Source organism: Halichoeres trimaculatus, unplaced genomic scaffold, assembly GCF_033239565.1.
Source record: "Halichoeres trimaculatus isolate MK-OKI-2021-1 unplaced genomic scaffold, fHalTri1.1 fHalTri1_scaffold_11, whole genome shotgun sequence".
Lineage (NCBI taxonomy): Eukaryota > Metazoa > Chordata > Actinopteri > Labriformes > Labridae > Halichoeres > Halichoeres trimaculatus.
Genome location: NW_027437189.1, coordinates 28,095,306 through 28,108,688, shown reverse-complemented (window position 1 = coordinate 28,108,688; position 13,383 = coordinate 28,095,306). Strand labels below are relative to the sequence as shown.

Sequence of the window (13,383 nt, the reverse complement as noted above, 5' to 3'; positions counted from 1 at the left end):
GTCATTTGCATACGTCTCAGATCCTAACAGCTAACCATAGTAGAAAGCAAAGTTGTTCAAGAACTACATTAGAATCTTATTTTGAAGGAACTCAGTCACTTCCGTTACCTTAACCATGCACCGGTGTATGTTGTTACTGTGAACCATCAGTTAGAGAACTTAGCTACATGAATATCTTAATTTTATGAGAAAGTATGTATTTCATGTTTTTCTTCTTTTGTGTGTCGGTGCAGGAGATGTCAGATAAGTAGCGTACTAACAAAGGTAATTCCAGTGTTCTCTAAATCAGACTCAAAGTTCATTCAAAGAAGGCTAACATTGAGCTAAGATCACTGAGCTAGAAGCATTGCTGGGTTAGCAATTCATCCGTGCATGTTTGTATTTTATCAGGACTCTCAGCCCGTATAAGTGAAAACTTAAATCCTGAACTCTGTGTGAAATAATATTTTTTTTTACACTGAACGTAATCTGATTTTATTTCAAATTGTACAGTGCCCCTTATTTCATTGTTAACATTTTTTTTTTTTTTTTACAATCTTTGATCACAATATACACCTCCTTTTTCACTCAGTCCCTCCTAAAATAAGTAATTCTGCAAATTTCATTAGTGTTTTCTATATAAAGTATTAGATGTAACGTTGTATAGAAAACAGAGCAACAAAAACAACAGACACAACAGATTTATGGCTTCAGTGTCAATATTAAGTCTAGAAGTTTAAGTGCGGCTTTCTGTTTTTTGTTTTTAATTTTTTATTTTAACTCTGATTTTTATTTTTCCACCCTTTGTAGAAATTCTAGTACATATCTGTGTAATTGTGTCAGTATATTTCCAGAGAACCATAACACTAGTTTCATCCCATGCCTTCTGCAGCCAGAGGCCTGAGGCTTTCCTTTGAATGTGCACTGCTACCGCTGTATAATAATGATAATATCAACTAAGATTATTGTTTGTTGCAGTTGCTGTCAGGCGAGTTCTCTGCAGTGGAAGTATGTTGATGGAAATAAATGCAGAAAAGTTCTTGTAGGACAAGACAGAAAAACAGCACTTGACAGGAGGTCATGGAAAAGTCAGTTTAATTAATCAGTCTACTTTTTTTCTTTTTATCATCTATCCTTTCCTTAGGTTTTCTGAGGGTTTCATGCTGTCTGTTCCAGTACCGCTCTGTGACAGGTCTCAGTATGGATGAAGAAACCCTCGAGGCAGCTATCTCTGCCTATGGTGCTCAGCTGCAGCAGGTGGAGACCGCTCTGTCAGCTGGCCTGGACCCCTCCCAGCAGGCAGACCTGCTCAAACTGAAAGAGGACCTTTGTCAGCTAATAGAGCTCACCCAGGCCAGCCTTGTGTCTGTCAAAAAGAGTCAGCTTCTGGCCAGCCTCGAGGGCAGTGCTGGACTTCAGTCAAATACCTTAGAGGGAGCAGCTGACACAAACAATGCAAATGGAACTTTGGACGATGAGTTTGCCTCTTTCTACGCTGAACTTGGAGAATCATCGGGCATTAAATCTGATCCAAGGCTGGGGGATGATGTAGAGGATGGAGCAGAAGAAGAGGAGGAGGAGGGAGAAGAAGAAGAAGAAGATGAACTCAGTGGGACAAAAGTAAGAGCCCCCTATCGGACAACATGGGGGACACTGGAGTATCATAACGCCATGGTGGTGGGGACAGAACCATCAGATGAAGAGGAGGCACAAGTAAGAGTGCTGTATGTGCACCCCACTCAGAGGTCAATGAAACCCTGTCCGTTTTTCCTCGAGGACAGATGTCGCTTTAAGGAGGACTGTAGGTAAAGTACATTTTAATTCCTGTGTGTTCAGACAGAGCTGCTATCCTTTCATCGGACACTCGTTGAAACACTTTGAAAATATTTATATTCATATTTCAACAACAGAGTGTTATTAGAGGACTTAAAAAGAGTTTGTTACTCTTATATTTTTCAAAACTCTTCTTTTCCATGTGAAGTTTTAGAAGTGACTTTGAATAGTTTCTTTGCCGCATAAAGAGTTAAATCGGTTGTTGTAATTTAATTTTTCATACCTGCCCCTCCTTTAACACGAGTGTGTGCCATCCATTTTCAAATGATAAAGCCAGTTTAATAAGGATTGAAAGCCTTTTTTTTTACACACGTTTTGTCTTATTGTTTCTCAGTGTCACCCTGTTGATAGTCCATCCTTGAACGAATTCCAATTTAGACAAAAAGTGGAGGGTTTAATAAGAGTTTCTAAAGATTTTGACTCAGAAGTGGATGGATGATGATGTGTGTGTTTTAAAGTCCAAAATTAGCCTCAACAAGTCAGAAATTAGTTGAATTGCTGTTATTATCAGTTTAATCTGCTCGGATCTGAGTCCCGTCTCCTCACAGTATTTGTCCTTTTCCTTCTGTTAAAGATTTTCCCATGGGGAAGTTGTGTATGTGTCAGAGCTCAGAGAGTTCCTTGAGACTGACCTCAGTAATCTTGAAGAAGGCTCGTCCTGCTTGGCTCGGCATGAGGATGGCATCTGGTACCCGGCCAAAATCAGAGGTATTTCATTAGGAGGACGAGTTTCTGACTGTATTTCACTGTTAACTCTGACAGGCCTGGCTGTAAATTCACTCCAAGGCTGACTGAACTTGTGCTGCGTCACTTAGCTAAAAATGTGACAGGTGATACTAAAAATATTTGAAAGGCATCCTTGCATCCTTCCATAGTGTAACCAGAACAATCAAGAAAACATTGTTTATAACTCAGTGTTTGACTTTGAATGACTCTCTGACTTGATTTTCCTTCCTCATTCCAGAAATTGACAGCGGTTTCTACACTGTGAAGTTTGACTCCCTGCTTCTGAAGGAAGTTGTGGTGGAAGCTGACGCTATTATCCCTCCTCTGAGAGAAGACGACCCATCGTCCTCTGAGTCCGACCCTGAGGACACTGGAGATGGGGACAACCTGGCGTATGCAAAAGGTGTTCATAAATATGTGCTCCTTATTTATCCTTCAACCAAGATTGAGATTGACTTTAAATTCTTGCTAAAAGTACAACTTGACTAACTTCTTTGTTTAACAGACTTGTGTTATTTGTTAATAAATATTTCAAAATTCAGATTCATGTAAGAGTTATTTGATACCATTTTTGCATAAAAAGTGACAGAGTGGTTCTGCTTCAATTTTCTCCTTTTACCCATCAGTCATTGAGTCTGCAGTCGAAGCCAAAGAATCCTTAAACAGCGCAAACTTTGGTGGCTGGGAGGCTCATACCAGGGGCATTGGATCCAAGCTTATGCTCAAAATGGGCTATGAGTATGGGAAAGGTAAGTGCATTAACAGGGAAACACCCTTCAGAGCCAGTTGTTCAAAGAATTTAATCCAGATCAAAATGATCCAGATTTGGAAATCCCAATTTTTGCTGTCCAGAATCAGGTAATGCATCTCAATTTTCTGCTGGTTTGTCAGAGCAACTTTGGATTGGATTACCCTGATCCGGGAACACAGTTTTTGGGGTTACCAAATCTGGATTAACAGTGCTCTAAATGGGACGAGATATCATAATGTGGGCTACCAGTTCTGTAAAGAACAACAGGTAGAAGAGCCAACATGGGGTCATTGTAGGTGGTTTTTTTTATTTTGAGAAAAAAATAATAATAATAACATAACATCCACTTCCATTTTTAATTTCTTTTATGACCCTGCATCTGAGCCACAACAAATGAATAATACATATACATAAAAAAATACAAAGTGGATATTTTAAAAACTTCTGAAATGTTAAAAAAAGGCAAAATGTCCAATAGTTAGCAAAATTTTAAAAAAACGGTTCAGGATTTTTCATCTGTGAAGGAGAGTCCAGCATTTTAAGCTCTGCTTTTAGAAGGTGGATCTGAAGTTATGGTTTGCTGCACGTTGTGCAGCTTGAATTTGTTCCTCTGTCAGGAGTATCTGTGCTCCTGCTCTTTCAATTTCTCTTTGTTTTTACTGTACTGTACTGAAAAGCCTCAATGGCAGCCTGAGTTAACTTTATCCACTTTACTACTGTAAAGGTTAAACAAGTAAAGTGCAAAATACAAATAAATTTATCAACACTAAATGATGCAAATGTTGTATTATTTAACCAATTTTAAAGTTTTACTACATTTTCTTCCCGAAATCCACCTTGAAATCCTGCCCTCTGTTGGATCAGGAAGATCCTGTTTTTTTTATCAAAGTGATCTAAATCCTACTGAAAAGTTCTGAACAACAGAAACTGGAGGTTGGATCCAGATTAAAACTAAGATTGGGTTACGTGATCCGATCCGATTTGGAAATCCTTCTTTCCCTTTTGAACAACCCATTGGCAGAATTTAATCCAATCCAATAACCAAAATCAGATTAGATTACCTTTGAACAACTGGCCCACAGTGATTACACTGGTCGTTTGAGGCTTGTTCACATTAAGTAATGAGTTATCCACTGCTTTTCACAAATTTTCCACTGTTTTGTTTTAAGAGGAAAAGATGAACCATTTCCTGTTGGTTAGACAGCTGCTGGTTTTCCTCTGACGTAAAGTTGTACACTTGAAGAAATGAGGTGCCAAAACGTTTATGATCCTATTATCACATTATTAATATGCAGGTACAATTTCATGGCTTCAGATTAAAAACTAAATAATAATACTCTCAAAGCACAAATCAGTGATTACAAAAATTGCAATATAAATATCAAGCAGTCATTGAATTTCTACTGAGGGTGTTATATGCTGATAGGACACTGGGGGGCGATATAGGTTGCATTGTTCTCCACCTGAACGTAACAGGGACAAATGCTCAGAAATCATTACAAAGTACAGACCAAAAATACTTATGTGTATAAATTCTAGATTATATTCCTGTTTTTTACTTTGCTCCTTAAATATGCATAATTATTTCAGACACATATATGACACTCCATGCAACATTCAGAGAAAATGAAACTAGGAGGAATGATATCTCTGCAGTTGTACCAAATAAAATGCAGTGTGCCCCTTCTCCTCACTCATTTTTTGCTTCTGTGTTTTTTCAGGCTTAGGGAAGAAACAGGAGGGTCGAGTAGAGCCGGTCATGGCTGTGGTCCTGCCCAAAGGAAAGTCTCTGGACGAGTGTGTTGAGCTCACTCAGAGACGAACCCAAAGCAAGATCAACAAAGACGGCACACAAACAAGCCGCAAGAAGCGACAAAGAAAACCCCGGGCTCCCTCGGAGGGGAAGAAAACTGTTTTTGACTTCCTCAATCACCGGTTAGGAGGAAAGAGCTCAGAGGGGGGAGCTGCTGCGCCATCAGCTGGAGCAGCGACAGGGGTGGAGGCTTACAGGGGAGGGAAAAGCACCAAGAGAAACCTGAATGTGAGGCTGTTTCAGGCTGCTGAGAGGGTGTCCCAGACCGAGAGGGAGATCCAGAAACTGACTGAGTCGCTGAGTAGACAAACAGGAAAGTAAGTACTGATTTGTGCACAAGATGTTATATTTCAATTTGTCTAATCTGTCTTCTGTGAATACATCCTCAGCTCAGCATCTGTTATCTGCTCCATGGAGTTTACAGACTCATTAGCAATCACAGAATAACATGTACATACTCACACTAACACACATGCACAGCTCCCACTGTGATAATTTGTGGAAAAAAAACATGAGCGCACTAGTTGCTTTGGAGTGCTTGTCAACCAAAACGGTCATTAATTTATATTCAGGGATGAGGAGGCTGGTGGGAGTTGTGTAAAAATGTTAATAAGGTGTGAAGTTTCAAGCTGCAGACACTTCTTTCTGTGGACATCTCATTCCAGAAATGTGGAGCTGAAACTAAGTTATCCCTCCTGTCTTTCTCCACCTCCTAATCTGTTTGTTGTTTGCGTGTGCAAAGGGACACATCCACAGCGAAGCAGCTGGAGGAGAGGCTGTCAGCGGCTCGACGGCTGCTGGCCCAGCAGAAAGCCCAGGAGCTGTCCATCCAGAGAGAGAGCAGGAAGGCTGACACACACAAGAAGATGACTGAGTTCTGAGGTCTGTTCGCTCAAAGACTTGTAGGATGAAGGGAAGCTCTGCTCGCCTCCAGTGAACTTTTGTCCCTCGCCTGTTGTCAGTTATTTGCCACACTGTTTTCTAAAAGACATTTTTTAGCATTATTTCTCACACATCATGGATTTCAGCTGAGGACAGTGCCTACATTTGCACACACACACACAAAAAACAGATCTGTTCCTCCTTTTTCAAGGACTGAGTTTGTTTTATGTAATGTGTTTTTTTCAGTTTGATTACAAACTAAACTTTCATTCTAATGAACAGTGTCTTAGTGTATTTATCTTCAGCAGAACTAAAAGAAACCTTGTTTTCGAGGACTTGCCACACTGTCTCTTCTTTCTAAAAACCTTCAGCAGATACTGAACAGCATTTGATGTAGTAGGTAAATGTGCTCTTTGTAATCTGTTTTCCCTTTTTACTCTCTGACAAATGACATCAGGGACTGAACTTGTGGAGAAACAAAGCATTCACAGGGTTTCTGTTGTGTTCGTGCTTTCAGATTTTCCACATGACAAATCCCAGAGACAAAGAAAAAGAAAATCTCATGATGCAGTCCAAAAAATAAACCTTGCCATATCTCCCTCAATTTTCCTCAAGACAGTGTGCTCCAAGGGAGATGTCTGACTTAAAAAAAAATAAACTACCTCTACATAATACTATTTTTAAAAAACATAGTACCAACATGCCAGAACTTAAAGGGATAGGAAATATTTTTAAAATACAGGTTTGCTTTTTCCATTTTAAGCCCTTCATATCAGTAAGTGCAACATCTTCACACTGCTGCACCTGTCTTGACTCAACTCAACTGTAAAAAAAGGAGAAGGGAGTGTTTAATGTCTTCAATGTGGGACTTTTCTCTGAGAGCTTTTCTGTAATTCTGTCTGGAAGCAGCTTCAATGATGAGTTCAGTAGTACACCTGGCTTCTGACTGATTTTGAAATTACATCCCTAGGAGTTAGGAGACCTTTAGAAACTGTTTAAAGTGAAGCACCTCCATCGCCCACGCGTCTTACCGGCTCATACACCGAGTCTTTGAAGCCTTGACCATAACCTCTCTATTAAATAATGAATTGGAGAGCAGCTTGTCTGCTCGTTGATGGGACACACATTGTCTGTGGGCGGCGGGGCTGGGCTGTGTCTACCCTTCAGATTCTCAAATAAAGGTTGAAGTCGTGTTGTTAGCAGCCATAGATGAAGGCTTCAACCTTTTATGTTTCCTTTTTATGAGAAATTTCCTCTCTGGAAGTGATGTAGCATGATGAGGGGACGTAATGACACAGAATTACTGCCTCTTGGTTGAATGCATCTGCCAGCCAATCAATTTTCAGCCCTTTAGTGTTTCTTAGAGAGTGACCGTATGACCGTGACAAGTATAGAGGATAAAGTCTTCGTCCCGGCTAATAACCTGTTTCTCCCTAACTAAAACACAAGAAATATGAAGGCCCTTATTTCACAGGTGAGACCCCTCTTAAGTTGTTCACAGGATGGACATGTAATAGCAGGTATGCAAGGTTTTGAGCAAAGGGAGATTTTCTTCAAATACATTTCTAAGAAATTGTTCTCCTCAATGAATAAAAGTGATTTCATGCAGTTTCCTCCGGGTGTTGCTGAGATACGGTGTTCATAAGAGTGGCTGTAAGGCCACAGTGACCTTGACATTTGAGCACCAAAATCTTATCTGTTAATGCACACATCCGAGGGGACTTTGTGCCATATTCAAAGATATTCCCTCAAAGCAGTCCTTATAGAAAGCATTCACAGGGTCAGGTCAGAAAGTTATATTTTCCAGAACAATACAGTTGTTATTTGCTCTGAAACATAGAAATGACACAAGATTTGACTTCACAGTGTCCACACTGCAAAAAAATGAAATTTTATCAAGTGTTTTTTTTCTTATTGTAAGTATAAAATGTTTTATCAAATTTCATATGAGCCACATGCAACTTATCAGTCCAGAGAAATGTATTATTTCGAAATTATTTAAAGTCAAAACTGAGGTCTGAATTGCTTGTAACAAGTACAAAAATCTGCAAATGGAATAAGAAAAATTTGCACAAAAGTTTCCTCAAAAGTAAAATAAAGTCTTAATACAAGTAACTTTTCTCTTGTTCTGTTGGCAGATTTTCTTAACTTGTTAAGAGCAACTTAGACCTCATTTCTGTCTTTAGATAATTTGAAACAAGACATTTATCTGGGCTGGTCAGGTGAATTTGGCTCATACTAAGTCTAAAAGGGTATATTCACTGAAAATAAGACAAAATCACTTGATAAGATTTCAGTTTTTCCTAGTGCAGGTTTCGGGTTGCAGTCAGAGCAATGCTGAAAAATAAACCCCAAGTCAGTGTCCTTACCTTAGTTGTTTATACTTCCATCACAAAATTACATTCAGTAGATCCAGAGCCTTACTTGAATTCTTATTATTCTACATCAGAAGTGAAGTTCACCTTTTGACCCTTTCATTTCAAGGTATAGTCCCTTTTTTCTGATTCATCTGATTGAGCACAGTTGACATTTCCAGCATTAGCACATGAGATTTTGAGTCATGACCATCAACTTTCAGAGATCACATTAATCTTGACCTTTGACCACCAAACCCCAACCTGTTCATCCAGAAATCCAAGACTGGGCTGTCCAAACACTTTTTAAAGAGGGCTTCATTTGTTTAATGACATATTTATTTACCTGGCAGTAACATGAATGCTCTGGGGTTTTTTTTTCACTTTCTGTGATTTTTGTAGAAAATCAGTCATAAATAGTGGTCAAACATTCCTTACGACATCACAACAGACTCAAAAAATCAAACCTCACCTGTCCTCCAGGTGTCTCTTGATATCAGATGATCATAGGTCAGTTTTCTGCAGTGTTGCGTGCTACGTAAATATCAGCAAACTCTGCTTCTGACCAAGGAAAATGTTCACCATTAGGAGGGCGATATGGATAAAACATGTCAGGATTTTTTTAATGGCGAGATCAGGATCTGTATTTATTGGATATTGTTAATCATATTCAGACTATTCTGACCTGCAAACAACATTTTCAGCCCTAAACATTTCTTATCATCCAATCTGAAATATTATTTTGTGATAATTTTGTCTTTTCTGCACCACTTCATAACTTTAATCTGGTCTTGTGTCCTCATATGTGTTTTTGATCTCTCAGATTTTCACGCCATGATAAATTTGTTTATTTACAGACCTCAGCTGTAAGAGTTGAGGTTTATACAGAGCTTTTGTTTTAGACAATTAGCCTATGCACAGTCCACATGTGGTTTAGTGACACCTTATTAGACATACTTTGGTTTTATTTGCGCACCTGACAGAAAATGCAAATGTACACATAATTTAAAATGTGATTTATTTCCGTACCATCGTTAATTGACTACAAGATGAAAGCTGGATGCCGCATGAAAACGGACCCCTGAGTGTTGCAGATAATATTGCTATTAAGAATGGGAAAAACTTGACACCTCAGTCACCTTGACCTTTTAACATCAAAAACTGAGCTGCTCTTTTCTTGAGTTAAGGGTGATGCTTGTGCCAAATTAAAGGACATTCCTGTGTGGTGCGGGTTAACAGTTTCACAATAATGGGACAGAGAAATGCACGGACATATAAAGCTTTAGCCAGGGCTGTTGCAGAGGTATGAAAAACAAAAAACAAAAAAAACTTTTTCTGCTGCCTTGGCTAAACTTTTAAATAAATGCTGTCCAGGGAATCGAGGCGGCTGAAATATGTTGAGAGTGCGAGAGACCCTGAGTCTATGAAAGATAGCTGGAAAACCAGTGACCATCAGCAAGTCACCGTGGCTGTGCTGTCCCTCAGGGGAAAGAGATAGTAAATACTCCATGATGAAGCTCTCAGAGCAGCAGGAAGATACAGTACACTTTATCAGCCATCCTCAAAGTCTCTGGAAGCTTCTGGCAGAGCAGAGGGCAGCAGCACGTGAACCCCTGACTCTGCACCCCGAGGGAGGACCCACTCCTGCTCTGATCCGTTGAGTGGCAGCATTTGGAGATTGCCACTGACTGGAGAGATCACACTGAATTTGCTGATCGTTGTGGAAAAAATGGCAAAATGCACTATGTGTGTTGATTTAATGGGATCCCTAGAGGGTCTGCGCTTCACGCTTTACCCCGTTTTATGAGCCTCGGGTCTCAGAGGGTACTGCTGCCCAGCCAGGAGCAGAAATAACTACCTGGTGTGGGTTTCTGGGGTGTTGTAAACATTCTTAGCTGTCTGTATGCACTGCACACATCCAGCAGACCTGAGACGTCTGTCTCATGGATGGATCCAGACTGGCCTATTACGGCCATTTCGACCCTAATCGGCACTTATCTGAGCCCGGATTAAGTGATTAAGGAGCTGTGATGGGAAATTGATTGGGAGGCCACCTTGACAGATGTTTTATTTAGGAATTCATGCTAAGCTATCAGCCAGAGGCTGCTCTGTGACCTTTGAATGTGACCAGATTTTTTTTTTACCCTAGGAATGATAAATAGAGCATTTCTTAAGATAATGGATGATTTACCACACTAGAACCTCACACCAGTGCTAAGGGGCAAAATTCAGCATTTAGCGAAATCACTGACTATAGAGCAAATTTATTCAGTTGATTCTGCACTGATAAGAGGGCACATGGGTCCTGATGGCCATCATTTGTTAAAGGTCCCATATTAAGCAAAAATCACTTTATGAAATCTTTTAGTTAAATGTGTGGGTCTTTGGCTTTCCTCCCAGCCCACAAAATGTGATATCTAATGACAAAACCTGTACTTAGTAGTGCTTGTGAATGTAAAATCCTGACCTAAAAGGAGCTGTTTGGATTTTGAGGATTTGCCAACATCAGGGATTCCCTTTTTTGACCAATCAGGAGCAAGTCTGACCTGATTGGTCCACGGGAGCAGATACCCCAAACCCCCCCCCACTCCCCCCCTTTGCTGGAGAGAAATCTCTCCAGCAGTGAGGAGGAGAATGCCAAAGTTGGAGAGCCATCACTGCTTTGTTTTTGGCTGTAATCAGCCACATAGTTTCATGCACAAGCTTCCCATCTCGGAAGAAGACAAGACAAAGTGGCTAGAGGTCATTTCTCAAGGAAATGTGCCAGCTACACTAAGTAAAACTGTGCATGTGTGTGCTCGTCACTTCATGGCTGACTGCTTTTCCAACTTTGGACAGTACAACAGAGGGCTAGCGAATAGACTGGTCCTGAATTCAGGCGCATTACCAACCATCCACCAACAAACCTCTGACCCTGGAAATGTGAGTATTTTAAATGCTGTGTGCTGTGGAGCAGATGTAAGAGCTTTTCCTCAGTGTCCCCACTGTCTCTGTGTTCCCACTGTCTCTGTGTTAGCTTCAGGATGCTAACTGTAGCTGTGGTTAGCCTGTTGTTTTAGCCTGTAATGTTATGCTAAACGAGCTTCACTGTTTTCTAAACATTGCGCTCTCAGTGATGCTGAAGAGCGGGCGGTATCAGCGGTGGCTCATTTACATATGAAGGTCACGCCCACTAAATCAGAGCGTTCTGAACAGAGGGGCTATGAGAGCCTGGAAACAATGCTGCTGTGCTTGATTTATTGGCTTTTTGGACCAAAACATGTTACTACCATTTCATGAAGACATCAATGACAACTGACGACCCACTCACGCTGAGTTTGAAGGAGCTCGAGTTGTATGTTCATGTGAATGTTTGATGACCTTGTTTCTTTAATACCTCAAGCATTGTTTATTGCTATAAATGCTAAAAGATGGCTGGTATGTGTCTGAGATGGGCCTGTAATGGCTGTCAAAACTGGTCTTCTTCCATCAGGAGCCGTTTAGATCATGATTCAAAAACCTCACACAAACACACACATACACATGAAACTCAAATCATTCACATACACAACTGAAAACCTGTCACACACTAAATGAAACACTCATGTGCAATACTGAAAGTTATACTCTCAAAAACACAAATAAAAGCTCTCATACGCCATCTTAAAAATTCACTCACACACACACACACACACACACACACACACAGATTGTCACATACCGTGCATTCAAAAAAGTACTCATACCCCTTCTCTTTGTCACTTTTGTTATGTTACAGCCTGATGCTACAACTGATTAATTTCATTTCCTGACATTAATCTTCACCCAGTACTCACTAAAATGGAACAAAGGAAAAACTGAAATATCACACTGGGCTAAGTATTCAGACCACATACCAAGTACTTAGTTAAAGCACCTGTGGCACCTCAAGCCTTTTTGGGTGTTTTAGTTGTGTTTATGAGCGTGTCCCACTCGTGTTTGTGAGAGGTTTTTAGTTTAGGGAGTTTTGTATCTGTATGTGAGAGAATAATGTCCCTAACAGCCCTTCATTTACTGCTGTTTGGTTCGGGCTTTTTTGACAGCTATTCCCACAGAGAAATGACGTCCTTTTCTTTTATGACTCATAAAATAATGACTCTTCTATTTTATTCCTTTTGTGTGTGTGTTTTGCACTCTTTACAAGCAGTTCTGGCGTCATTTCTGTCTTTTATTATCTCTAAAAAAAAGATGATAAGATAATAAGTTAAGCTTTAAAAAAAAAAAGTCATAAACACTTGATTAGAGTTCAGTTTTTGCAGTGTTTCAAATCTAGAAGTTCTCTCCATCTGTTCAGTGACTAACCAAGGTCAACTTCTGTTTTCCTCTGTGCTGAATCACTGAGCGTCTCGTGGTTTTTCCTCTTTTCCTTTCCTGCCTGAGCATCAGCAACAGCCAGAGATAAAACATCAGAAATGAATTAATCTACATTGTTTTGAGTGCGGCTCAGACCTGATGATAGAAATTCATCAATGCATCTATTATCTGTACTGCTTATGTACACGTAGATACAAACAACCACACTCTAACACCTAGTTTAAGTTAAAGTCATCAGTTAACCAAACCAGAATGCATTTTACACTGTGGGACAAAACTGGAAAAACATGCAAAGTCTAGTCATAAAGACTCCATCCAATGTCTAAAACCAGATCCTTTTTTGTTGTGTGGCATTGTGCTAAGCATTGTTCTACCATGCTAACATAGCCTATTGTTAGCCCACATGCACTTGTTAATGCAAGTCCTACAGTAGAATCTTCATGATTGTAATCAGGATACTGTTAGCAGCATTAGCACTAAATTCATCATGTCCCAGTTTATGAGTTATTGAATTCTCACACCTCTCCTTGACTAAATGAATTATCACAGCCTGGGCACAGGTACAAGCAAACACAATCAACTAATTAGAATTTGCACCGAAGGTCAGTTTTTTTTTTTTTTTTCCCCCAATCAAGGTGAATTTAATAACATGGCATTTAGTGTTGATTAATAAATCAATTTATTTCCTAAGGGAAGCCAAGGCCTTCCACTGA

The 13,383-nt window shown here is 39.9% G+C and overlaps 1 protein-coding gene across 1 annotated transcript; it reads left to right on the top strand.

Moving 5' to 3' along the window:
• Positions 1–113: 113 nt before the first annotated feature.
• zgpat (zinc finger, CCCH-type with G patch domain) lies at positions 114–7,763 on the top strand. The gene is made up of 7 exons (XM_074680605.1): positions 114–264; positions 1,124–1,784; positions 2,387–2,520; positions 2,777–2,941; positions 3,165–3,287; positions 5,011–5,419; positions 5,845–7,763. The coding sequence occupies exons 2-7, from the start codon at positions 1,180–1,182 to the stop codon at positions 5,981–5,983; spliced, it is 1,575 nt and encodes a 524-aa protein (XP_074536706.1). The 5' UTR covers positions 114–264; positions 1,124–1,179; the 3' UTR covers positions 5,984–7,763.
• Positions 7,764–13,383: the final 5,620 nt, after the last annotated feature.

What these genes read in the sequence shown, in the direction of transcription:
- zgpat (XM_074680605.1), top strand. Translation starts at nt 1,180, where the DNA reads ATGGATGAAGAAACCCTCGAGGCAGCTATCTCTGCCTATGGTGCTCAG. An exon ending in CAACCTGGCGTATGCAAAAG is followed by an intron (nt 2,942 to 3,164) that starts GTGTTCATAAAT and finishes TTTACCCATCAG; the next exon opens with TCATTGAGTCTGCAGTCGAA. An exon ending in GGGCTATGAGTATGGGAAAG is followed by an intron (nt 3,288 to 5,010) that starts GTAAGTGCATTA and finishes GTGTTTTTTCAG; the next exon opens with GCTTAGGGAAGAAACAGGAG.